Source organism: Gallinula chloropus, assembly GCF_964237585.1.
Source record: "Gallinula chloropus genome assembly, chromosome: 32".
Classification (NCBI taxonomy): domain Eukaryota; kingdom Metazoa; phylum Chordata; class Aves; order Gruiformes; family Rallidae; genus Gallinula; species Gallinula chloropus.
Window position 1 is genome coordinate 1,089,424 of NC_140117.1, and position 18,387 is coordinate 1,107,810.

Here is an 18,387-nt window from a genome sequence, read left to right on the forward strand (position 1 = left end):
CTCCTTCATCAGCTGGCTTTTTGTGGGATTAAATGCTGGAGATGAAGAGGATCTTTTGTTCTTTTTTGGTTTAAACAGCAAATTCCTGCCAGAAGAAAGCCGGGCGCGCGCTTGCTGGGGTCGGCACTTCGGGGTGGCCTCAGCAGGGCAGAGCTGCGCTCCCCGTCCCTAACGAACCGGGTGTTTGTGCCTCCTTGCCACCCTGACTTCCTATGTAACAGCTTTCTCTCTCCTTCTCTTTCCAGAGTCACATCCCTCACTTCCAGAGGAAGATGGTGTGGGACATAATCCACCAGCAGCTGCTGTGAGACGGGCACCACTGCAGTCACACTGTGATCCCCTTGGACTGACCCTTAGTTTAGTTTAGTTAAGACTCTTTAGTTTAGTTAAGACTCTTTAGTTTAGTTAAGACTCTTTAGTTTAGTTAAGACTCTTTAGTTTAGTTTAGACTCTTAGTTTAGTTTCTGTTCTAAAGTTTGACCAACTCCCTGCAACGTGGGGTTGGGTTTGTTGTTCTGTTTTTGTCTGTTAAATGTGAAAAGAGAAATATTTATTTATTTTATTGCATTAAATATTTAAATTTTATAAAAAAAAATCTGTGCTGGTGTGAAGCTGTTTGGGACCAGAGTGGCGTTGACCCAATAATATTTCATCAGTCATGTTGGAGTGGGGTTTTTTGGGGGTTTCTGTTTTTTCCCCCTTATATTCTCACAGCTGCTCTAACTCCTTTGAAATCAAAATCAAATCCTACACTAGAACCAAAATAACATAGAAGTGAAGCTATTTTATTAGGGTGACTGTCGCATTTCCCCCTTTGAAAGTATTGATAATCATACTCAATACTTTCACATACTCAAATTGTGGCTTCATTGAATGTCAAACAGTCATGTGCAACTTCTTTAATCAATTTATAATTTATTTTTTAGATTTAATTGCTATTGATACTAGATTTGTATTTAGTTTCTTATCCAAACTTGTTCTACTGCTTTTACTTGCCAAGTTACAGGTTTGTAACGGGGCCTGTGATAAACAGAGATACTTCAGGTTTTATTCATTCTCACTTCTTTTATTACTAGGACTTTAGTGCTATGCATATTCTCTTAAAAAATAGTAATTAAAAAAAAAAAATCAGTCCTGTATCTGCTGCAGATGGACTAATAAGACTCGAGTTTGACAGGATCTTGAATCTCCTGGCTTTGTCCCCATCTGCAAGACGTGCATCCTGGTTTTCTGCCTGCTGCCCCCCTGTCTCAAGCCAACCCAATAGAGGTCTAGAATAGCAACAGTTGCCAGGGACCTCTGGTGACCAACCAGTGACATCTCTGTCAGAGGGGCATCACCTAGGAGGTCACTTCCCAGAGGGGGAGCACCTCCAGTCTTGTCCGTGGAGATCACCTTGAGCAGGTCACACACAACGGTGTCCAGGTAGGTGTTGAATCCCTCCAGAGAAGGAGACTCCCCAGCCTCCCTGGGCAGCCTGGGAGGAATTTCCTTCTCTTCTTCATTTCTTAAGTCTTCTCTTTGATGGCTCAGCCAGGTGATGGTAGAGATGGTAAAGCCGGTATTTACTCAGTCTGCCCTTTCTCCAGACTTTATCCTACCTCCCGGGTCTGGGACTCCTGAGGGCCCCTTCTAGACAGGTGGGTCCTGTCCCTCTCCAACAGGTTGGAGTCACCAAAGAACATCCCCTTGTCGTTCAAGCCAAACCCTTGGCCTTAGTACCAGCTGTGTAGCCAGGAGTTGAGAGGTGTGAGATTCCCCAGCCCGTTCAGACAAAGGAGGAAAAGCCAACTTGGGCACCAGTGTTTTCCTCCTCTCTCGAGGTCCCTTCCAACCCCTACAATTCTATGATTCTATGATCACTAGGCAATTAGACAAGTGGGAAATGTGTTTCTAAGGTGATGAGGGCTCACATTTCTCTGGTCAGAAATCACCCAGAAAAGCTTCTGCCCAGCCTGGAGTCCATCACCATCCTTTTGGTGGTCTTTGGTGGTCTTTCCCAATCGTGTGATTCTGAGACTCCAGCCTTGAGCCAGCTGATGTTTTCTTTATCAGTATAGGGAAAGCTTCCAAAAGGGACACAAAACCACATGTGCCAAGTTTTCCTCTGGACACCATCCCTTCTGTCCAGTGTATAAAGACACCACACAGCTCAGTGTCACCCACACCTTGCTGAGGGTGCACTCGATCCCACTGTGCGTGTCACGGGTACAAATATCCAATAGGATGGGTGGCAGGATGAACCTTGGAGCCCGAGGGACGCAGGTGGGTGGGAGCGGCCGGCGGCCCGGCCCCTGGGCAGGTTCCCCCTCCGGTCTCCTCCCCATGGCTCAGCGGGGAAGAGGACGGAGACCCGGGGCTTACCGAGCCCTTTCCCCAGCGCTCTCCCGGCGCTCGGCGCCTGTCTCCGCTCCCGCAGCACCGACCGGCTCAGCCATGGCCGAAGGCTCGACTGAGCGAGAGCGGCGGGTGGGCAGGACGCGTGTCCCGGGACACGGAGCGGGGACTTGGGAAGCGTTGAACGGCCCCGCCCGGCACCGGCCGGACCGGCTGCCCGGGCAACGGCGACGCGCGACCGGCCGCCGAACCCGCCGGGAACGGCCGAACCCCGCGGGCGGGAACGGGGCGGGTTTCCGCTGTCCCGCTGGGTTCGGCTGGGTCCCGCAGCCACCCCGCTCCCCCTGCCCTGCCCGAGCCAGAAGGGCGGGGATGCGGGGAGGGAGGGAGGGAGCTGCGCGGGCAGCCGGGCTGAGGCTTCTCGGGGTGCGCCCGGGTTTCCACCCCGAGAATCCCGGCACCCCCTGTGTTTCCCTCACGTTTCTCCTTCCCGGGGAGAACAGGATTCCCCACCGAGGCAAAACTCCTCCGTGTCAGACGGGAGGAGGATCGATCCCTTTGAACAGCCGGCGCTGGGGATCTCCTGCCTTCAAGTCAGGCTGCCAGCACTAGAACTAGATGCTGCCTCTCTTAGCACAGAGCAGGTGAAGCCCCCAGCCCCATTTACACCAGCTACAAAGTCCCCACCACAAAGGCAGGGCTTATTCTCCCTGTCGTGACTTGTTGGCGCTGGTGGGCAGCGGATCAGCCGGGCTTCCAGGCCATTCTCCCTTCCCTTGTTGGAGCAGCTGTTTGTCCATCTTCTTCTCTCCTTGCTGAACATCCTGGCAGAAGGGAGGGAGAGAAAGAATTAAAACAGGAGCTGAGGAGCTCAGGGTGTGAAGGGAACGTTTGTGATCTGGGGACAGAGCAAACTGCACAGGCTGTTCCCAAGGCACTGGAACGTTTGATGCGGGGGGGACAACGTATATAAGGGAGCATAAGAAATCGCATTTATAATAACTAACACATCAATAAGAGTAAATTCAATTACTAACTATTGCAAGATGCTTGGAGGGAAAGCTGATAAGGAGAACATAATAAATTGGATCAAGGTTGTGACTCGTGACCCCAGCAGCCCAAGGCAGGTGGCACCTGGGACGGATAAGGAGGAAGCATCAGCAGGAAGGTAGTTCTTGGGATGGATGAGGAGGAGCCCCCTACTCAGATCACTGTGGGGACAGACAGGGACCATCTGTCAGCAGACAGACGGTCTGTTTCCAGACAGGCAGGAAGCCGGGTTTATCCCCCACCCCGGGACCCCGCTCCAGGGAATTCGCATCCCTCAGGGGGGAAGGGATCGCGATGTCCCTGGTCAAGGGAAACTCCAGGAAAGGAAAGAAAGAGCCGAGATCCGTCTGTCTTTGACCATCTCGGGGTGCACCGCTCCCGGAGGCACTGCAATACCGGGACGATGCGCGGAGCGGAGGGAGCAAGCTCCGGGTCCAACTCCCAAACCCAAAAATCCGTTTAATATAAAGTCCTCTCATCGAGGACGTATCAGATATTAAACTGATAAGAACAGATACTACACTTCATCTTAGCCAAAAGGCCGAGAAGCGATGATTGCAGAACACCCAGCACCTCCACACAGCCCCGCCGACACTCACACAACTCACGGATGCTCCACAGCGGCCCCAAAACATCCCCACATCCCGCTCGCATTCGCATTCCCCTGCCTATCCCGCCTCTTTCCGCCGGGATCTGCTGCTCCCGGCTCCGGGAAACCGGCGGAGAGCTCCGCACCGAGCACTCCCAGCAGCCCGTGCGCGCCCCGCTGCTCGCGATTTGCATGGACACGCCCCTCTCCAGCCGCTGCTCTGGCCGCTGTCCTCCCCGAGCAGCACCCAGCTTCTTCCTTCCCAGAACCAGCCACAATAAGATGGTCAAACAGCCGGTGTGCGGATGCTTTTAGGCATCAAAGGTAAACTAAGGATATTTAGCGATAAGATGGGTTATCAGAACTCGTTATAATCACTGACCAATCAGTGGGGTGTCAACAGTGTGTGTAACCAAGTAGCAGTTTTTCAGCTTGCCGCGTTTGCAGTAACAAATGTCTCTAATCTGTGGGATTTCACCCAATAAACGGCTTCACCTGAAATTCATATCGAACTGGGTGTTGCTCTCTGCTGGTCTCCACAAATGGTGACCCCGACGTGATCCCGAGATCGACCGACACGACCTGAACCTGCGACCGACGAGCTCCTGATCCCACGACTGAAGAACCCAGTGAAACTCCAGAGGAAAAGAGCAGCTGGAAACAATCCCTGCAGCAACCAGACAGCGCTTAAGGACGATGGAGAGAAGAGAGAACAACACCCTGCAGCAGTACGGCTGAGAAGGTGAGCGGCTGTCACAGCTGTGGGGAATGAGTTATCCAGTGAGGAAAGGGCCATGGGCAGGATTTGAGCAAAAACCCTTTCAAAGAGGCATAAAATGGGATGAGGTGACGCTGGAGCATCTGCTGCGGGGGTGTCGTGACCATGGAGTTTCACTCCAACTGCACTTAGTGCTCAGTGTAAACACCTGGTAAAGGCCTGGGGGATAAATTATGGGATGCAGTCTGTAGGGGAGACAAGAAGGTCAAGAGAGTTGCTGCTGCTGGGAAACTTGTGATGTCCACACTGGAGGACATGAAAGCGGAGCAGACAGATGCCACGGGGGCTGCTAAAGCTCTGGCGGCAACGGCACGGCCTGCTGGGAAAGGGTTTGAGCCCCCAGTCCCAGGACTGCCCAGCCCCCCACCCCAAGACTATGAATACAAAGAAACACAGACTAAAGCACCGGTCAGTGTTGTCCCCACGGCACCTCCTGAGCCCATGGACAGTGACAAGGAGCCTGTGCACACGGACAAAAGCCCTACAGAGACGGTCCAGAAGCCGCCTGGCCAGAATCTGCCTTGTCAGCCATCGGATCAGGGACCCACCCACTTGGTCTCTACACCCACCGCTGCCATCCACACCTCCCACCCAACTCCCCCAGAAATCACTGTCTCCTGAGGAATCGGTTGGCAGCATTTGTTGGGATGTGCCCCAGGCTCAGGGATGCGTTTATCCACTAAGAGCAAGGCTGGGCACAGAGCTGAAGGAGTTTGGATGGCGACCATTGAAAGTGGGCAGCTTCCTTGAAAATTCACCTGGGAAACACAACCCCCCGTTTGGGTCGAGCGATGGCCGCTTCCTAAAGAAAAACTTGCCCACTTCCAAGATTGAATAGAGGAGCAACTGGCCAAGGGACACATCCAGCCCTCCCCAAGCCCATGGAATTCGCCTATTTTTACCATCCCTGAACAGGACGGGAGATGGCGCTTGGTGCACGAGGTAAGAAAAGTCAGTGAAGTGATGGAAGATGCGGGAGCTTCGCAGCCCGGTCTGCCACCTCCAAACGTGAGACCTAAAAATTGGGACGTTTGGATTGTTTTTTCACTATTCCCTTACACCCTGATGATGATGAAAAATTTGCCTTTCCAGTCCCTACTGTAAACAAAACTGAACCCATGGAAAGGTGTCATTGGGTGGTGCTCCCACAAGGCATGAAAAATTCACCCACTGTGTGCCAGGCTCATGTAGCCTGGGCACTTGCTCCAGTACGAAGAGCCCATCCTGATCTCATCTTTTATCATCACATGGATGAGGTACTGATTGTGGGAACAAACTTGGACATTGACAGTTTGATTCATGAGTTGACAGGGCATTTGAAAAGCAAGGGGTTACAGATTGCTCCAGAGAGAATTCAAAAGAAGCCAGTGTGGAAATCTCTGGGGTGGCAGATTGATAAAAGTACCGTAACACCCCAAAGGATTGAGATCCCAGCTGAGGTCAGCACGGTAAATGATGCTCAAAAGCTGCTTGGAGATACTAACTGGGTTAGACCATTGTGTGGCACTACGAATAGGGCACTGGAACCTGTAGTGGCATTGCTAAAGGGAGGAGGTGGTGCAGGAGCACCCAGAGTCTTGTCAGAAGAAGCTAAAAAGGCCCTGGAAGTCATTAGTAACAAAATCAAAACCACATATACCCTTTGATGGGATGCTGAGTGGGACATAGGAGTCACAGTCGTTAATCAGACAGAACATGTGTTTGCTGTTATAATGCAGTGGACTAATGACAAAGGTCCCTTAAGGCTGTTAGAATGGGTGTTCCTGCCCATGCAGCCAAAGGCAACTGTAACTCTGTGTTTGGAGGCGACAGCCCAGGTCAGTGTAAAAGGCCACAATCACGTAGTAGAAACTGCAGGAACAGAACCCACATTTATTGTTGTTCCATCAACAGCAGAGTATTTAGCTTGGGCCTTGAGGAACAGCACTGCCCTGCAAATAGCTTTATTAAACCACACAGGGGAAGTGAAAGTGCATTACCCACCACACAGAATCTCTACAGCAGCACAGAACTGTCCAACAGAAGAAAAGCCCTTGTTGTCTGGGTGTGCGGTTCGGGGTGTTCCAGTGTTCACTGATGCAGGGGGAAGAGCTCAGAAGGCTGTGATTCCATGGCAGGAGAATGGGAAATGGCAGGATTTGCTATCCAAAGGAGCCCAAGCCTCAATCAGCAGCTGGAGCTGCAGGCGGTTGTGAGAGTGTGTGACAAGCGGAAAGCCGAACCGGTTCATCTGGTCTGTGACTCCCTGTGTGTGGTGGGAATAGTGACCCGAATGGAACGGGCACTATTGAAAGGGGTTTCAGATGAGAGATTATATAGATTGTTTAAGGAATTCTGGCTCCTCCTGTCTAACCAGCAGCATCAGTTCTTTATTACCCATATTGGCAGCCACACGGGACTAACTCAGGGTCTGGCAGAGGCAATCAGAGAGCGGACAGGTTGGCAGCACCAGCGTGGGCTGCTCCCTCAGCAGAGCGCTGTGCACAGGCTCAGAGATCACATGAATCCTTTCATCAATCTGCCAGGGAGCTTCAACGACACCACCACCTGTCAGTTGCTGAGGCTAAAGGGCTTGTACAGTCGTGCCTGGACTGTCAGCAGTTCCCCAGTGGCCTTGCCCCTGGTGTCAATCCTCGTGGCACAGGCCCACTAGAAGTCTGGCAAATGGACGTTACACACCTCCCAGAATTTAGTGGGCAAAAGTATGTCCATGTTTGTCTAGATCCCTTTTCTCTGGCAGTGTGGGGCTATTGGACAAACGGGGGAATCCAGTAAACATGTCCAACGCCATGTGTGCTCCGCCACAGCAGCACTTGGGGACCCCCTGAAATCAAAACCAACAACGGCCCAGGATATAGAGCACAGGCAACACAAACCCTCTTCCAGTTATGGGGCATTCCCCATGTCACAGGGACACCACATTCGCTCACAGGCCAGGCCATGGGGGAATGTATGAATCAAACTCTCAAGCGTTTGCTTCACAAACAAAAAGGGGGAGAGAAGGAGATCTCTGCAGCTCATCAACTAAACATTATTTAAGTCTGCCACAGGACAGTTTGGCACCTCCAATGGTGAAACATGGAGTAGGTTTAAAAGGAGGTTTGGAAGGGGTCAAAGAAAGTCAGTGTCAGGTGTTAGTAAGGAATGGAGTTACAGGTACTAACTTGGGGAAGGAGATCTGCCTGTGTCATTACAGATATGGGAACCAAGTGGGGACCAGCCAAGTGGATAAAGCTGTGGATCCAGAAGAAAGCAAGTCTGCATGAACCAGGATGGGATCCTGATCCCAGGAACTGAACTCAAGTGTTCCAAGTGCAGCCACAGTGGACTTGAGTTTTGTTATGGGAAATATTGAACTATTTAACAGTCTTTGAAATATGCCTGTAAATTAGTGAAATAGTGACTTCCACACAGCCTCAGGTCACTGACAATAATGGCTGCCTGTACCAGAAGAGAAGCTGCTGTTACCTACACCCAGACACTCCTGACACTCCTGACTGGCAAAGCAAACAAATACAACAGCAAAGGTAGCTGAGGCTACGGATGTGGATTCTGTGAGACCTGCCCCCTCACAGAATCCTGCAGCAACTGATTTCCTATCACTGGCTCACGGACACGGGTGTCAAGATTCTGATGGCACTTGCTGCAGGAACCTGTCTGACCACTCTCAGTCCATTCATGCCAGCATTCAGATATTGATAGATCAAACACAACAGATGCATCAAGAAAATGGATTCTTTGGATTGGATAATTGGTTTCATGGGTGGGGAATGTTGGGATGGGTATTGTCACTGGCCAGAACTGGATTGCTGATTTTAGCAGTTGTAGTGGTTGTCTTACTCTTCCTGCCATGTTTGTTGAGCTTTCTGCAAAGGGCCCTGCAGAGATCTCTACAGGCAGTTTCTGTAACACAAATACAAACAGGGGGAATTGTCAGGGAAGACAGCAGGCCTGGCAGCGGCCTAGCTCTCTGCACCCAAAACATAGGCCCTGACAACGTCCTCGTGTGCCCATGAGACAGGACAAGTTACTCACGCTGACAGGAACTTAATAATCACATTCCCAAAGCACAGCGGCCTTGATGACAGGGGTACAGGCTGCCCTAAACCAAGGAGTTGTGATGGGAAGAACTTGGGAGTACCGGAACATGTCAAGAACCAGCCATAATAAGATGGTCACACAGCCGGTGTGCGGATGCTTTTAGGCATCAAAGGTAAACTAAGGATATTTAGTGATAAGATGGGTTATCAGAACTCGTTATAATCAGTAACCAATCAGTGGGGTGTGAACAGTATGTGTAACCAAGTAGCAGTTTTTCAGCTTGCCACGTTTGCAGTAACAAATGTCTCTAATCTGTGGGATTTCACCCAATAAACGGCTTCACCTGAAATAATAAGATCCCCCTGGTGTCCCTGGTCCTGTGCCTGCAACCACCGAGGACCGGGAGGGTGCTACTGGACTGTCACCCCATCACTGACTGCCAGCATGCCTACCTGCATGGCCAGGTGCTGCCACCACCTGTCACACGATGTCCCCCTGTCCCCCTGTCCCCTGTCCCTGGTCCTCACTGCCACCTGTTGCCACCACCCATCCCCAACGGGTCCCCACTGCCATCCGGTGTCACCACCCATCCCTACCATGACTCACCAGCACACCGTGTCAGTAACCGTCCTCAGTGCATCCCCAGCTATCCCTGTCATACCCATGGGACATCTCCATCATGTCCCTGCAATGTCCCCAGCCATCACTACCATGTCCCAAACACATCCCTGCTGTGTCCCCAGATGTCTCCCCCACATGCCCAGCTGCATCCCCGTTGTGTTCCCATCCCCATCGTGTTCCTGCCATGTCACCACTGCATCCCTGCTGTGTCCTCAGTTTTCCCTTCCATGTCCCTGCCAAGTCCCCTGCTATGTTCCTGCAGTGAGGGGGGATAGAAATATAGACACTTTGTTTATTTATTTATTTATTTATCTATTTATTTATGTATTTATAAAGCACCTATTGACAAACATTCTTTGGATCCACTCTGACAGCAGAGGGAAGAACAGGAGTCAGCCTGTCAGTCCCTCAGCGCTGCTGCTTCCAAACGATTTCAAACCAAACCAGACCAAGAGGCACAAGACTTTGCTGCCAGCTCGCTCGGCTGGTGTTTAATGCTGCTGCTCCCTCAGGGTAGCAGTACTGCCACACCCATCCCCACCATCTCCTTGCCACATCCCTGCCGTGTTCCCAGCCCTGTCCCACCTGTGTCCCCATCACATCCCCTCCCATATCCTCACCGTATCCCCCCTGGCATCCCTGCTGTGTCCCCAGCCATCCCCTCTGCTGCATGTGGCTGCCATCCCCCAGGAGCTGCGTCTCTTCTCCCGCTCACTCCACGCAGCATCGCGTATGGACCGGAGAGCTGGAGCTGGGAACAGGTGACAGTGGCAGCCACCCAGGTGGGTGCCCACACCTTTATCACCTGCTTGCCCTGGCGCTATGACACAGGAAGGAGGTGACCCCCAAACTCATTGTCCTTGTGTCCCCACGCTGACCCCCATCTCACACAGAGGTGGGCGAGCTGGGGATACAGATCTCGGGGGACAGTGGCAGGGGGTGGCCATCGCTTGGGCCCTGGTGAGGGATGCTCATGTCCACTGTCCTTTGCTCCAGGAAGCTTCACTGTCTCGATTCTGGTGCATCATTAACCATGATGCATGACCTGGGCGATGGCTGCAGTGCTCAGGTCAGGTCCACTCTTCATCATGAGCCCAGCTGTTCGTGGTGTCTCAGCCCTCATGTCACACAGGCCCATGGAACTACGAACAGCTCACAATGACCTTCCCAGTCTGAGCATGTCCAATTTTAGCCACCTGGTCTCCTTGGTCCTTGTCCTGATGCTGTCCAGGGACACAGTTCATGGACATCTACGTAATAGGGGTCTGCCCAGGCAGCAATGACCAGGCCCAGCTGCCTGGCTGTGACTGCTGCAGCTCCCCATGAAGCAAGAAAGATGGGGAGAGACTTTTACCAAGGCCCGGAGTGGCAGGACAAGGGCCATGGTTTGCTACTGAAAGAGGGGAGATCGAGGTCTGCTTGTAGGTCCACAGCCCAGGGAAGTGCTCTGGGTCTCTGCCAAAATGGTGGGGACTCTTCTGAGAGCAAAAACCAGTGTCCAACAGAGAAAATATGTCCCAAGATTCATGATGCATCCACACAGACAGAAGGTGTAAGGAAGGAGACTGCAGTACAGGCAGGAGGTGTTGGTGAGTGCACACATCCTTCTGCTGAAAAGGTAAGTGCCTGCACAAGGTGGGCACAGGGTGATGACCGGTGGCATCAGGTGCCTGAGCTTCAGAGAAGAAAAATAAGATGAAAAAAGACCTGTGGGGACCAAGACTAAGGTAGTTCAGTAAGGCAAAAGCAAAAGCCATGTGGAGAAGCAAAGGGAAAACAGAAGAATCATTCGCTATTTCCCATCATCAGGAGATCAGCAACATCCCGGGCAGCCGGGCTTCAGTACGCGCAGCGGCTGCTCCAGAACACAAGCTTGGTCAGTAATAAACATCCCCTGTTCATCCTCCTTTCAGCATGCAAGGCCAAGCAGATGTCGCAGGGTTTGGAACATTGTTTTTGGGGTCAGTTGTCCTGGCTGTGTCCCTTCCCAAGGGCTTGCCCACTCACCGCCTACTGATGAGCGGGATGCTGGAGAGACAGTCTGGATGCTGGGCCAGCCCCACTTCCCAGCAGCCAAATCCCTGGGCTGGTACCAACACCCTGCTCACTCCCAATGCACAGCACGGCCAGGGCTGCTGGGGGAAATGAACTCCACCTCAGCCAGACCCAAAACAGTCCTAAACAAGGCACCATGCTGGGGTGCTGGGAAGAAACCCAGCTCTATCTCATGGAGAACAAGCACAGCCCATGATCCAAGGCTGGGAAACAAGCACATGAAGTGGTGCTACACTGGTGGCTCTTCTCCAGCCAGAAGCTGTAACAGCACAGCACCATGTGCTGGCACAGTGTGATCAGCTCTCTGCAGGCAGCTCCCAGCCTCTCCAGTCGGTGACAGTGCAGGAGCCACATCTAGATGCCCTGGTCGCTCATGGAGCAGTAAGACTGTGATCACTGCAAGGATGGGAGGAAGAGACAGTGTCACCCAGGTCAAAGTCCCTGTCCCCAGCCCTCTGCTATGGTGGTCTCAGTGTCCCCAACCAGCAGCCCAGTGTTGCTCTGACCATGGGTCTCAAGGGGGAGCACAGAGAGCTGGGCCTGCCCCATCCACCTCCCCCAGTCCCATGTCATCCCTTTGGCCAAGCTGCCAGAGCTCCCATCCGTGCCTATGGGGGAGAAACAGCTGAGAGCTGCCACATCATGCTCGCTGTGGGCACAGTGCTGATAAGAGAAGAGGGGAAGAGGCATCAACATCCACTGTGTGTAACCCTCAGGCTTGGGGGCCTCCTAGAGCACTGCAGCTTGTGCCCACAGCCCCTGTCAGCCCCCCGGGCTCTGCATTCCTCCCACACCCTGGGGATTTACCTGATCTGCGCTTCCAGATGATGAATCCAGTGATGGCAATGACAGCCAGGATGGCAAGGGGAACAATCACCCATGGCACGATGGTCGATGAGTTGGACTCTGACTCTGGGGATAAACAGGGTGGTGAGGAGGGGAAAGGGAAGCCCCCAGCCCACTCTTTCATGTGCCCAAGGCCACCAGACTCACCCCACACAAAGACCCCTGGCTCGCCCAGGCTGGCGTGCTCCACATGGCACCGGTACTTGTCCTGCTCCCCAGGAGGGGCCTCGATGGACACCCAGGTGTAGTAGGTGCCGTCGCTGTTGGGCACGATGCTGCCCTGCTCAGTCTTGTGGTCCCTGACCTCACCATCCTTCAGCCAGCTGATGGTGATGGGCCGTGGGTAGAAGCCGTAAGCGCGGCAGTGCAAGGTCAGGATCCCCTGGGTCTCCTGCTTAGACACCCGGACCGTGGGGGGCTCTGGGGAGGGGGTGGCAGTGAGGGCTGGCACACACATCCACGCTGGCCCCTCCCCAGGGTCCCCATCTCCCCTCACCTTTCCTCTCCAGCACGGCCTGCCCATAGCTCACGTATTGCCTCAGCCACGTGGTACAGGTGTTCTCCAGGTAGTGCTTCATGTGTTCAGCGACAGTCCTGTCTACCTCCCACTTCCTCTTGGTGATTTGTGCTGCTGCATCTGCTGCAGTGAACGTCATCGTGTCCATGTCGAAGGCAATGAAGTCCCTCCCATCGTAGGCAAACTGCAGATACCCCCTGGTGCTGCCATCCTCCAGGAGGTCACAGCCGTGCATGTGCTGCAGTGTGTGAGCCCCTGAAACACAACCGGGGAGATGGGGCTGAGGGGCTGCTGCAGCCCTGGGCCTTCAGTGGGGCAAGGCCCCTCGGCAGCACCCCATGCTCCAGCCCTGTGTGAGGACTGAGGGAATCAGGCACTGACACGAGTGTTGCACCCACCCTGCCCAGGGCCCACAGCACTTGGGCATCATGTAAAGCTGTGACACAGATGCCCTGTGCACCAGGCTGGCAGCCAGCCCCACAGCACCCTGTGACAGCAAAGGGATGGGACAGCGTCCTGAATTCTGGTAGGGGTGAATAAGAGATCGGATGAATTGTGGAAGCCCCTCTGGGTCTGCAGTAGAGGGTACAAAGTTTCAAAGGAAGGGTGAGGGGCTAAGACAAAGTGCGTTTTGAAGATCTCCACTGCCATGGGGACAGGCTGGGATGGGGCAGCCAGGCCTGGGATGGGGTGCTGGGCATGGTGAATGGGAGGCTGGAATGTATTTGGTGAGGCATCCAGAACCCTCTCTGGCTCTGGGACAAGGGATCGCAAGGACTGTGGGGTTGGGACAGGCAGCTGACACCCCTCATGCTGGGGGACAGGAGGACTGGGAGCTCTCTGACAGCAGCGCTGGGCTGGGAAGGATCGGCATGTCAGTAGGTCAGTAGCATGGGGAAGGGTAGCATCTTCATGGGGGAGGAGGGGATGGAGATCTCCCATCCCACAGAGCCCCTTCCCAGCCCACACTCACCCTCACTCTGGTTGTAGCGGCTCTGCAGTGTGTCCAGGTTCACAGTGTAAATCTCCTGATTGTTCTGTCCCACCTGGGTCTCCTGGTCCCAGTACTGCTGGCCCAGGTTGGCCGCCATCCAGTCTGCCCGGGGCACCGCCCTCCCCTTCTCGCTGTCGTAGCGCACAATGAGGTTCCCATCCACGTACCCCATGAACACAAACTCAGGCACCCCCAGGCTGGGCTCTGACACCGCAGTGTCGAAGTAGCGCAGGGAGTGGAGCTCTGTGGGGACACGGGGAACAGTGACTGTTGGGGGGGTTGCTGGGTGAGGGTGTCCACAGTTCAGAAGTGGGTGGTGAGACAGGGTGGGGGTCCCAGTGCAGCAGATTGGGGGCTGGGGGGGCAGCTTCAAGGGGAAGTGTCTGGTGGGGGAATCTGTGTCCAGGATGGGGTTCTGCTTCCCATGAAGGGAAGCTGGGGGGTCCTGGTGATGAGGAAAGGGGGGCCATGTCAGTGAAGGACCCGAGGTGCCCAGGAAGGGGGTCCAAGGGGGTCTCTGGCATCAAGGAAAAACTGATCTGTGGGAGTGTCTGGGAAGGGGATGGAAAGGGATGGAAGAGGATGGAAGGGGAGTGTTCCAAGGCGGCACCAATTCTCTGGGGAGAGTGACTGGGGGTCTCTTTTCCCCCGGGGTGGTCCAGTGTGCAAGGAATGGAGAACCGTTATCAAGAAACTGGGTCCAGGGGGGTTCCCGGGACCCACCTGCACTTACCACACGCCGCCCAGCCGAGGACCCTCAGCAGCAGAAGCAGCCCCAGTGCCCGGTCCAGCCCCATCCCTCCGCTCCGGGTCCCAGATGTTCTGAGCCAAAGGAGCCCCGCTCCAGGACAAACCTCGCTGCCAGCCCCGCCCTGAGACCCGCAATTGGCTGAGCCACCACCCGCCCACCAATGGCAGCCAGAGACTCTTACCAGTAACTCCCCCACGGAACCGCTTAGCCCCCCCACCCCCTCAGGGTCCCAGACCCCCCCACAGCCCCACTTCGCTGGGGTCACCCCTAGGCACCCCGAATCACAGTTCTTCCCCCCACACCAGCGCTGCTCTCATCCCCAACCCTGGGACACCCTGAGACTCCCCAGACTTGTCTGTGCCAGGGGGACCCAGGCATCCGGTGCCCCTTGACTCCCCCACCCGGCTCTGACACCATGTGGGTTTGTGGGTGAAACAGATGGGACAAGGATAAAAACCTCCCAGGGAGCGTGGGCACCCTCAGGGCTTGGGCTAGCTGTCCCTTGTCCCTGCTGTCCCTCCTGCCCTGGGTTGCTCGTGTCCACCATCACCTGTACCCAGTGTGCCTGGGACCTGGCAGTGCTCCTGCCTGGCACTGCTTGTACTGCATCTCCTGCACAGGTCCATCAACTTCCCAGTTCAAACCAGCAAAACCACCTTGCAGAAGGATCTGGACTATCTTCTGCCCTGTCTCAGAGAATTCCTCTGCTCTCCAGCCCCATATGATGATGTCATCAGCGTACTGCAGGTGTTCTGGGGCTTCACCCCTTCCAGCACAGTTGGGGTCAGCCCATGGCAGAGGGTGGGGCTGTGTTTCCACCCCTGGGGCAGTCGATTCCAGGTGGACTGGGCACCCTCCCAGGGACAGAAAACTGTGCCCTGCTCTCTGCTGCCAAAGGCATCCAGAAAAATGCAGTAGCGATATCAACTGGGGTGTCCCACTGCGCTGCCTCTGACTCCAGTTCCTGCTGGAGCTCCAGCATGTCCAGCACAGCAGCACTCGTGGGCAGGGTGACTCCATCCAGCCCACAACAGCCTGCTGTCAGCCTCCACTCTCCACTGGACTTCACACTGTTCTTAACAGAGGAAGCTCTCTGTGCCCGCACACATCAAGGGTCTGAGTCCAAGCCAGTGCAGAACACCCTGTGCCCACCTGAGCAGGGGGTACCCAGGCTGGGTCTCACCTCGCCAGTACCCAGGGACGAGCGTCCAGAGCCCAGGGGGGCAGGAGGGCAGGGCTGCTGCCCATCCATCCCAGAGCTGGCTCGGTGGGCACAGCTCCGGCAGCGCTCGGCAGGGCCCCAGCCCTGGACGCTACCCAGAAGGGCTCCTGACTCCCACTGACCGAGACACAGCGGGAAGTGGGGAGTCACAAGCGGCAGCTCCCAGTGGGCACTAGGGAAAAGGAGGAGGAGACACGGGGAGTGGTGAGGGCTCGTGGAACCGAAACCTAGAGAAACACACCCCAAAGCCTCCTTCACGCACATCCCCACAACTGCTCACATCTGCAACGTACACCAAACGCACATCAGCAGCACTGACCTCCCCAAAACCTTCTGCAGAGACTGACAGACCTCATCTCCCATCGGTGAGTGCTTATGTGCTCTTTGAGTCATCAAGCATAAATCTTAGGAGCTCTGAGTCAATTGTGTAGTACTGACATCCTGAGCAACACCCTGAACCAGTGGGTCGTTAACGTCTGTTAGAGCCAGAGAGGTTTCAGGTGGGGGTTTTGTTGTTTTATTTTCTTTTTTCTTTTTCCTGTCTCACTGTCCTGCCCTGTTGTGTGAGGTTCTGTGACAGCTGCTCTCCCGTTTTCAACAGGGTTAGAGTTAATGTTAATCTTGCAGTGAGTGTAGGGCTGTGTTAGGGATTTAGAGTGATGTAACCACCCTACTGGTTTAGTTGTTGCTAAGCAGTCAAGGACATGTCAGCTTCTCATCCTGCCCTGTCTCTGAGAAAGGGGAGGCAGTTATTAAGCTGGAAGCACAGCTCCTCCTGGCACTCCAACAGCTGGTGGTGGGCTGGATGTTCAAAGCCTTCATGGTCCCCATGGCAGTCGAGACCACAGAACCAGAGAGGCTCCCACACCCTGGGTTCAGTTTGTCTGTGTCACAGCTTTACATGATGCCCTGAGTGCTGTGGGCCCTGGGCAGGGTGGGGGCAGCTCTTGTTTCAGTGCCCGATTCCCCAGGCCTCACACAGGGCTGGAGTGGGGGGGTGCTACCGGGGTCCTTGCCCCACTGAAGGCCCAGGGCTGCAGCAGCCCCTCAGCCCCATTTCACTGAGGGGGCTCACACACTGCAGAGCAGAGTCAGCTGTGACCTCCTGGAGGACAATAGCACCAGGGGGTATTGGCAAATTCCCTGCGATGGGAGGGACTTCATTGCCTTCGACATGGACAGGATGACATTCACTGTGGCAGATGCAGCAGCACAAATCACCAAGAGGAAGTAGGAGGTGGACAGGACTGTCACTGAGCACATGAAGCACTACCTGGAGAACACCTGCTCTGAGTGGCTGAGCAAATACATGAGCTACGGGCAGGCCATGCTGGAGAGGAAAGGTGAGGGGATCCTGACCTTGCACTGCTGTGCTTACAGATTCTTCTCACAGCCCATCACCACCAGCTGGCTGAAGGACAGGAGAAAGTCTCCCCCACGAAACCCCAGGGGCTGCCTGAACACAGCCACTGCCTCCCCATCCTGCCCCTCTGCGCAGGGGCTGCAGCCCCACCAGTGCCCGTTTCCATGGGATGGAGCTTGGCCATGGCCCTGCTGGTGCTTCCCAAGGATGGGATGTCTAGGAGGAAGATGTCCCATCTCCTGCCCTGTGGGGCACATCCTGGCCCCAGGGTGGTGAAACCCGCTGAGCTCTGAGCTCTGCCCCTGATACTCTGGCCACTCCTGTCCCCATCAGATGTGGTGTCCCTGGATCCCCAGGGCTCCTTAAAAGCCGCAGATCTGGTTGTGCTGGACAGGAGGAAGGGGAAGATAGAGAAGGGCAATAGGGGTCACAGGTGCCCCAGCTGGGATGGCAAAGAAGGGCTCTCCATGCTAAAGAGGGATCCAATATCTCCCAAACCCCCTGCACGAGCACCCTGACAGTGGAAAAAACTGGTCCTCAAGGACAGGATGGGACCACACAGCTCCCCAGTGCAGCCCCTGCTCTGACCCACTGCCCCTCCCCAGGAGTTATTGCAAATCCGTTACTGACTCTACAGGGCAGGAAATACAAATCTCCTGTGGAAAGGGAAGTTGCTCACCGGGTGCTCAGGAGCTGCCGGATGCACCAGGCTGCTTTAAAACCCCATCCTCTGCTGGCTTTGAGGTGCAGATTTACATCTGTGGGCAGGATTTGAGGCCCCACTGCCAGGCAAGGAGCTGAAATTCTGCTTTTTAGCCTCTAAAGTAGAACCTGGATGTTCCCCTCTATCAGGTTCCCAATGCATGAGCCATGCTGAGCAGTCAGTGCCCAAACCCCACAGCCCTCCCTCCCAGTGGGACAGCGGCATCCCTGTAGCCACCCCTGTCCTTTATCTTATGACCCAGCAACTCTAAATACACTTGAACCAAAGTGCAAAGCCTTCCTCATCCACCCAACTGCCCCAGAAACTCAATGGGAGTCAACTTTCCACCTTGCCCATTCCTCTCCTGGACCCATAACTGGGTCCTGTACTGGGACCAGTGGTGTTTAATATCTTCATCAATGACATCGACAGTGGGATCAAGTGCAGATGACACCAAGCTGAGTGGAGGGTCGACATGCCAGAGGGATGGGATGTCATCTGGAGGACCTGCAAACTCCCC

The 18,387-nt window shown here is 54.6% G+C and overlaps 2 protein-coding genes across 2 annotated transcripts in view; both read right to left on the minus strand.

Annotated features, from left to right (window-relative positions):
* Positions 1-14,625, minus strand: part of LOC311202788 (class I histocompatibility antigen, F10 alpha chain-like) — a gene marked incomplete at its 5' end in the record, with an annotated part of 115,865 nt that extends 101,240 nt beyond the window's left edge. The window contains 5 exons of the mRNA XM_084277434.1: positions 12,279-12,383; positions 12,465-12,737; positions 12,814-13,089; positions 13,808-14,071; positions 14,562-14,625. Of these exons, the coding sequence (XP_084133560.1) occupies positions 12,279-12,383; positions 12,465-12,737; positions 12,814-13,089; positions 13,808-14,071; positions 14,562-14,625 (982 nt within the window). The remainder of the gene's footprint in view (positions 1-12,278; positions 12,384-12,464; positions 12,738-12,813; positions 13,090-13,807; positions 14,072-14,561) is intronic.
* Positions 1-18,387, minus strand: part of LOC311202930 (butyrophilin subfamily 1 member A1-like) — a gene marked incomplete at both ends in the record, with an annotated part of 517,675 nt that overhangs the window by 169,752 nt on the left and 329,536 nt on the right. The window lies entirely within an intron of this gene.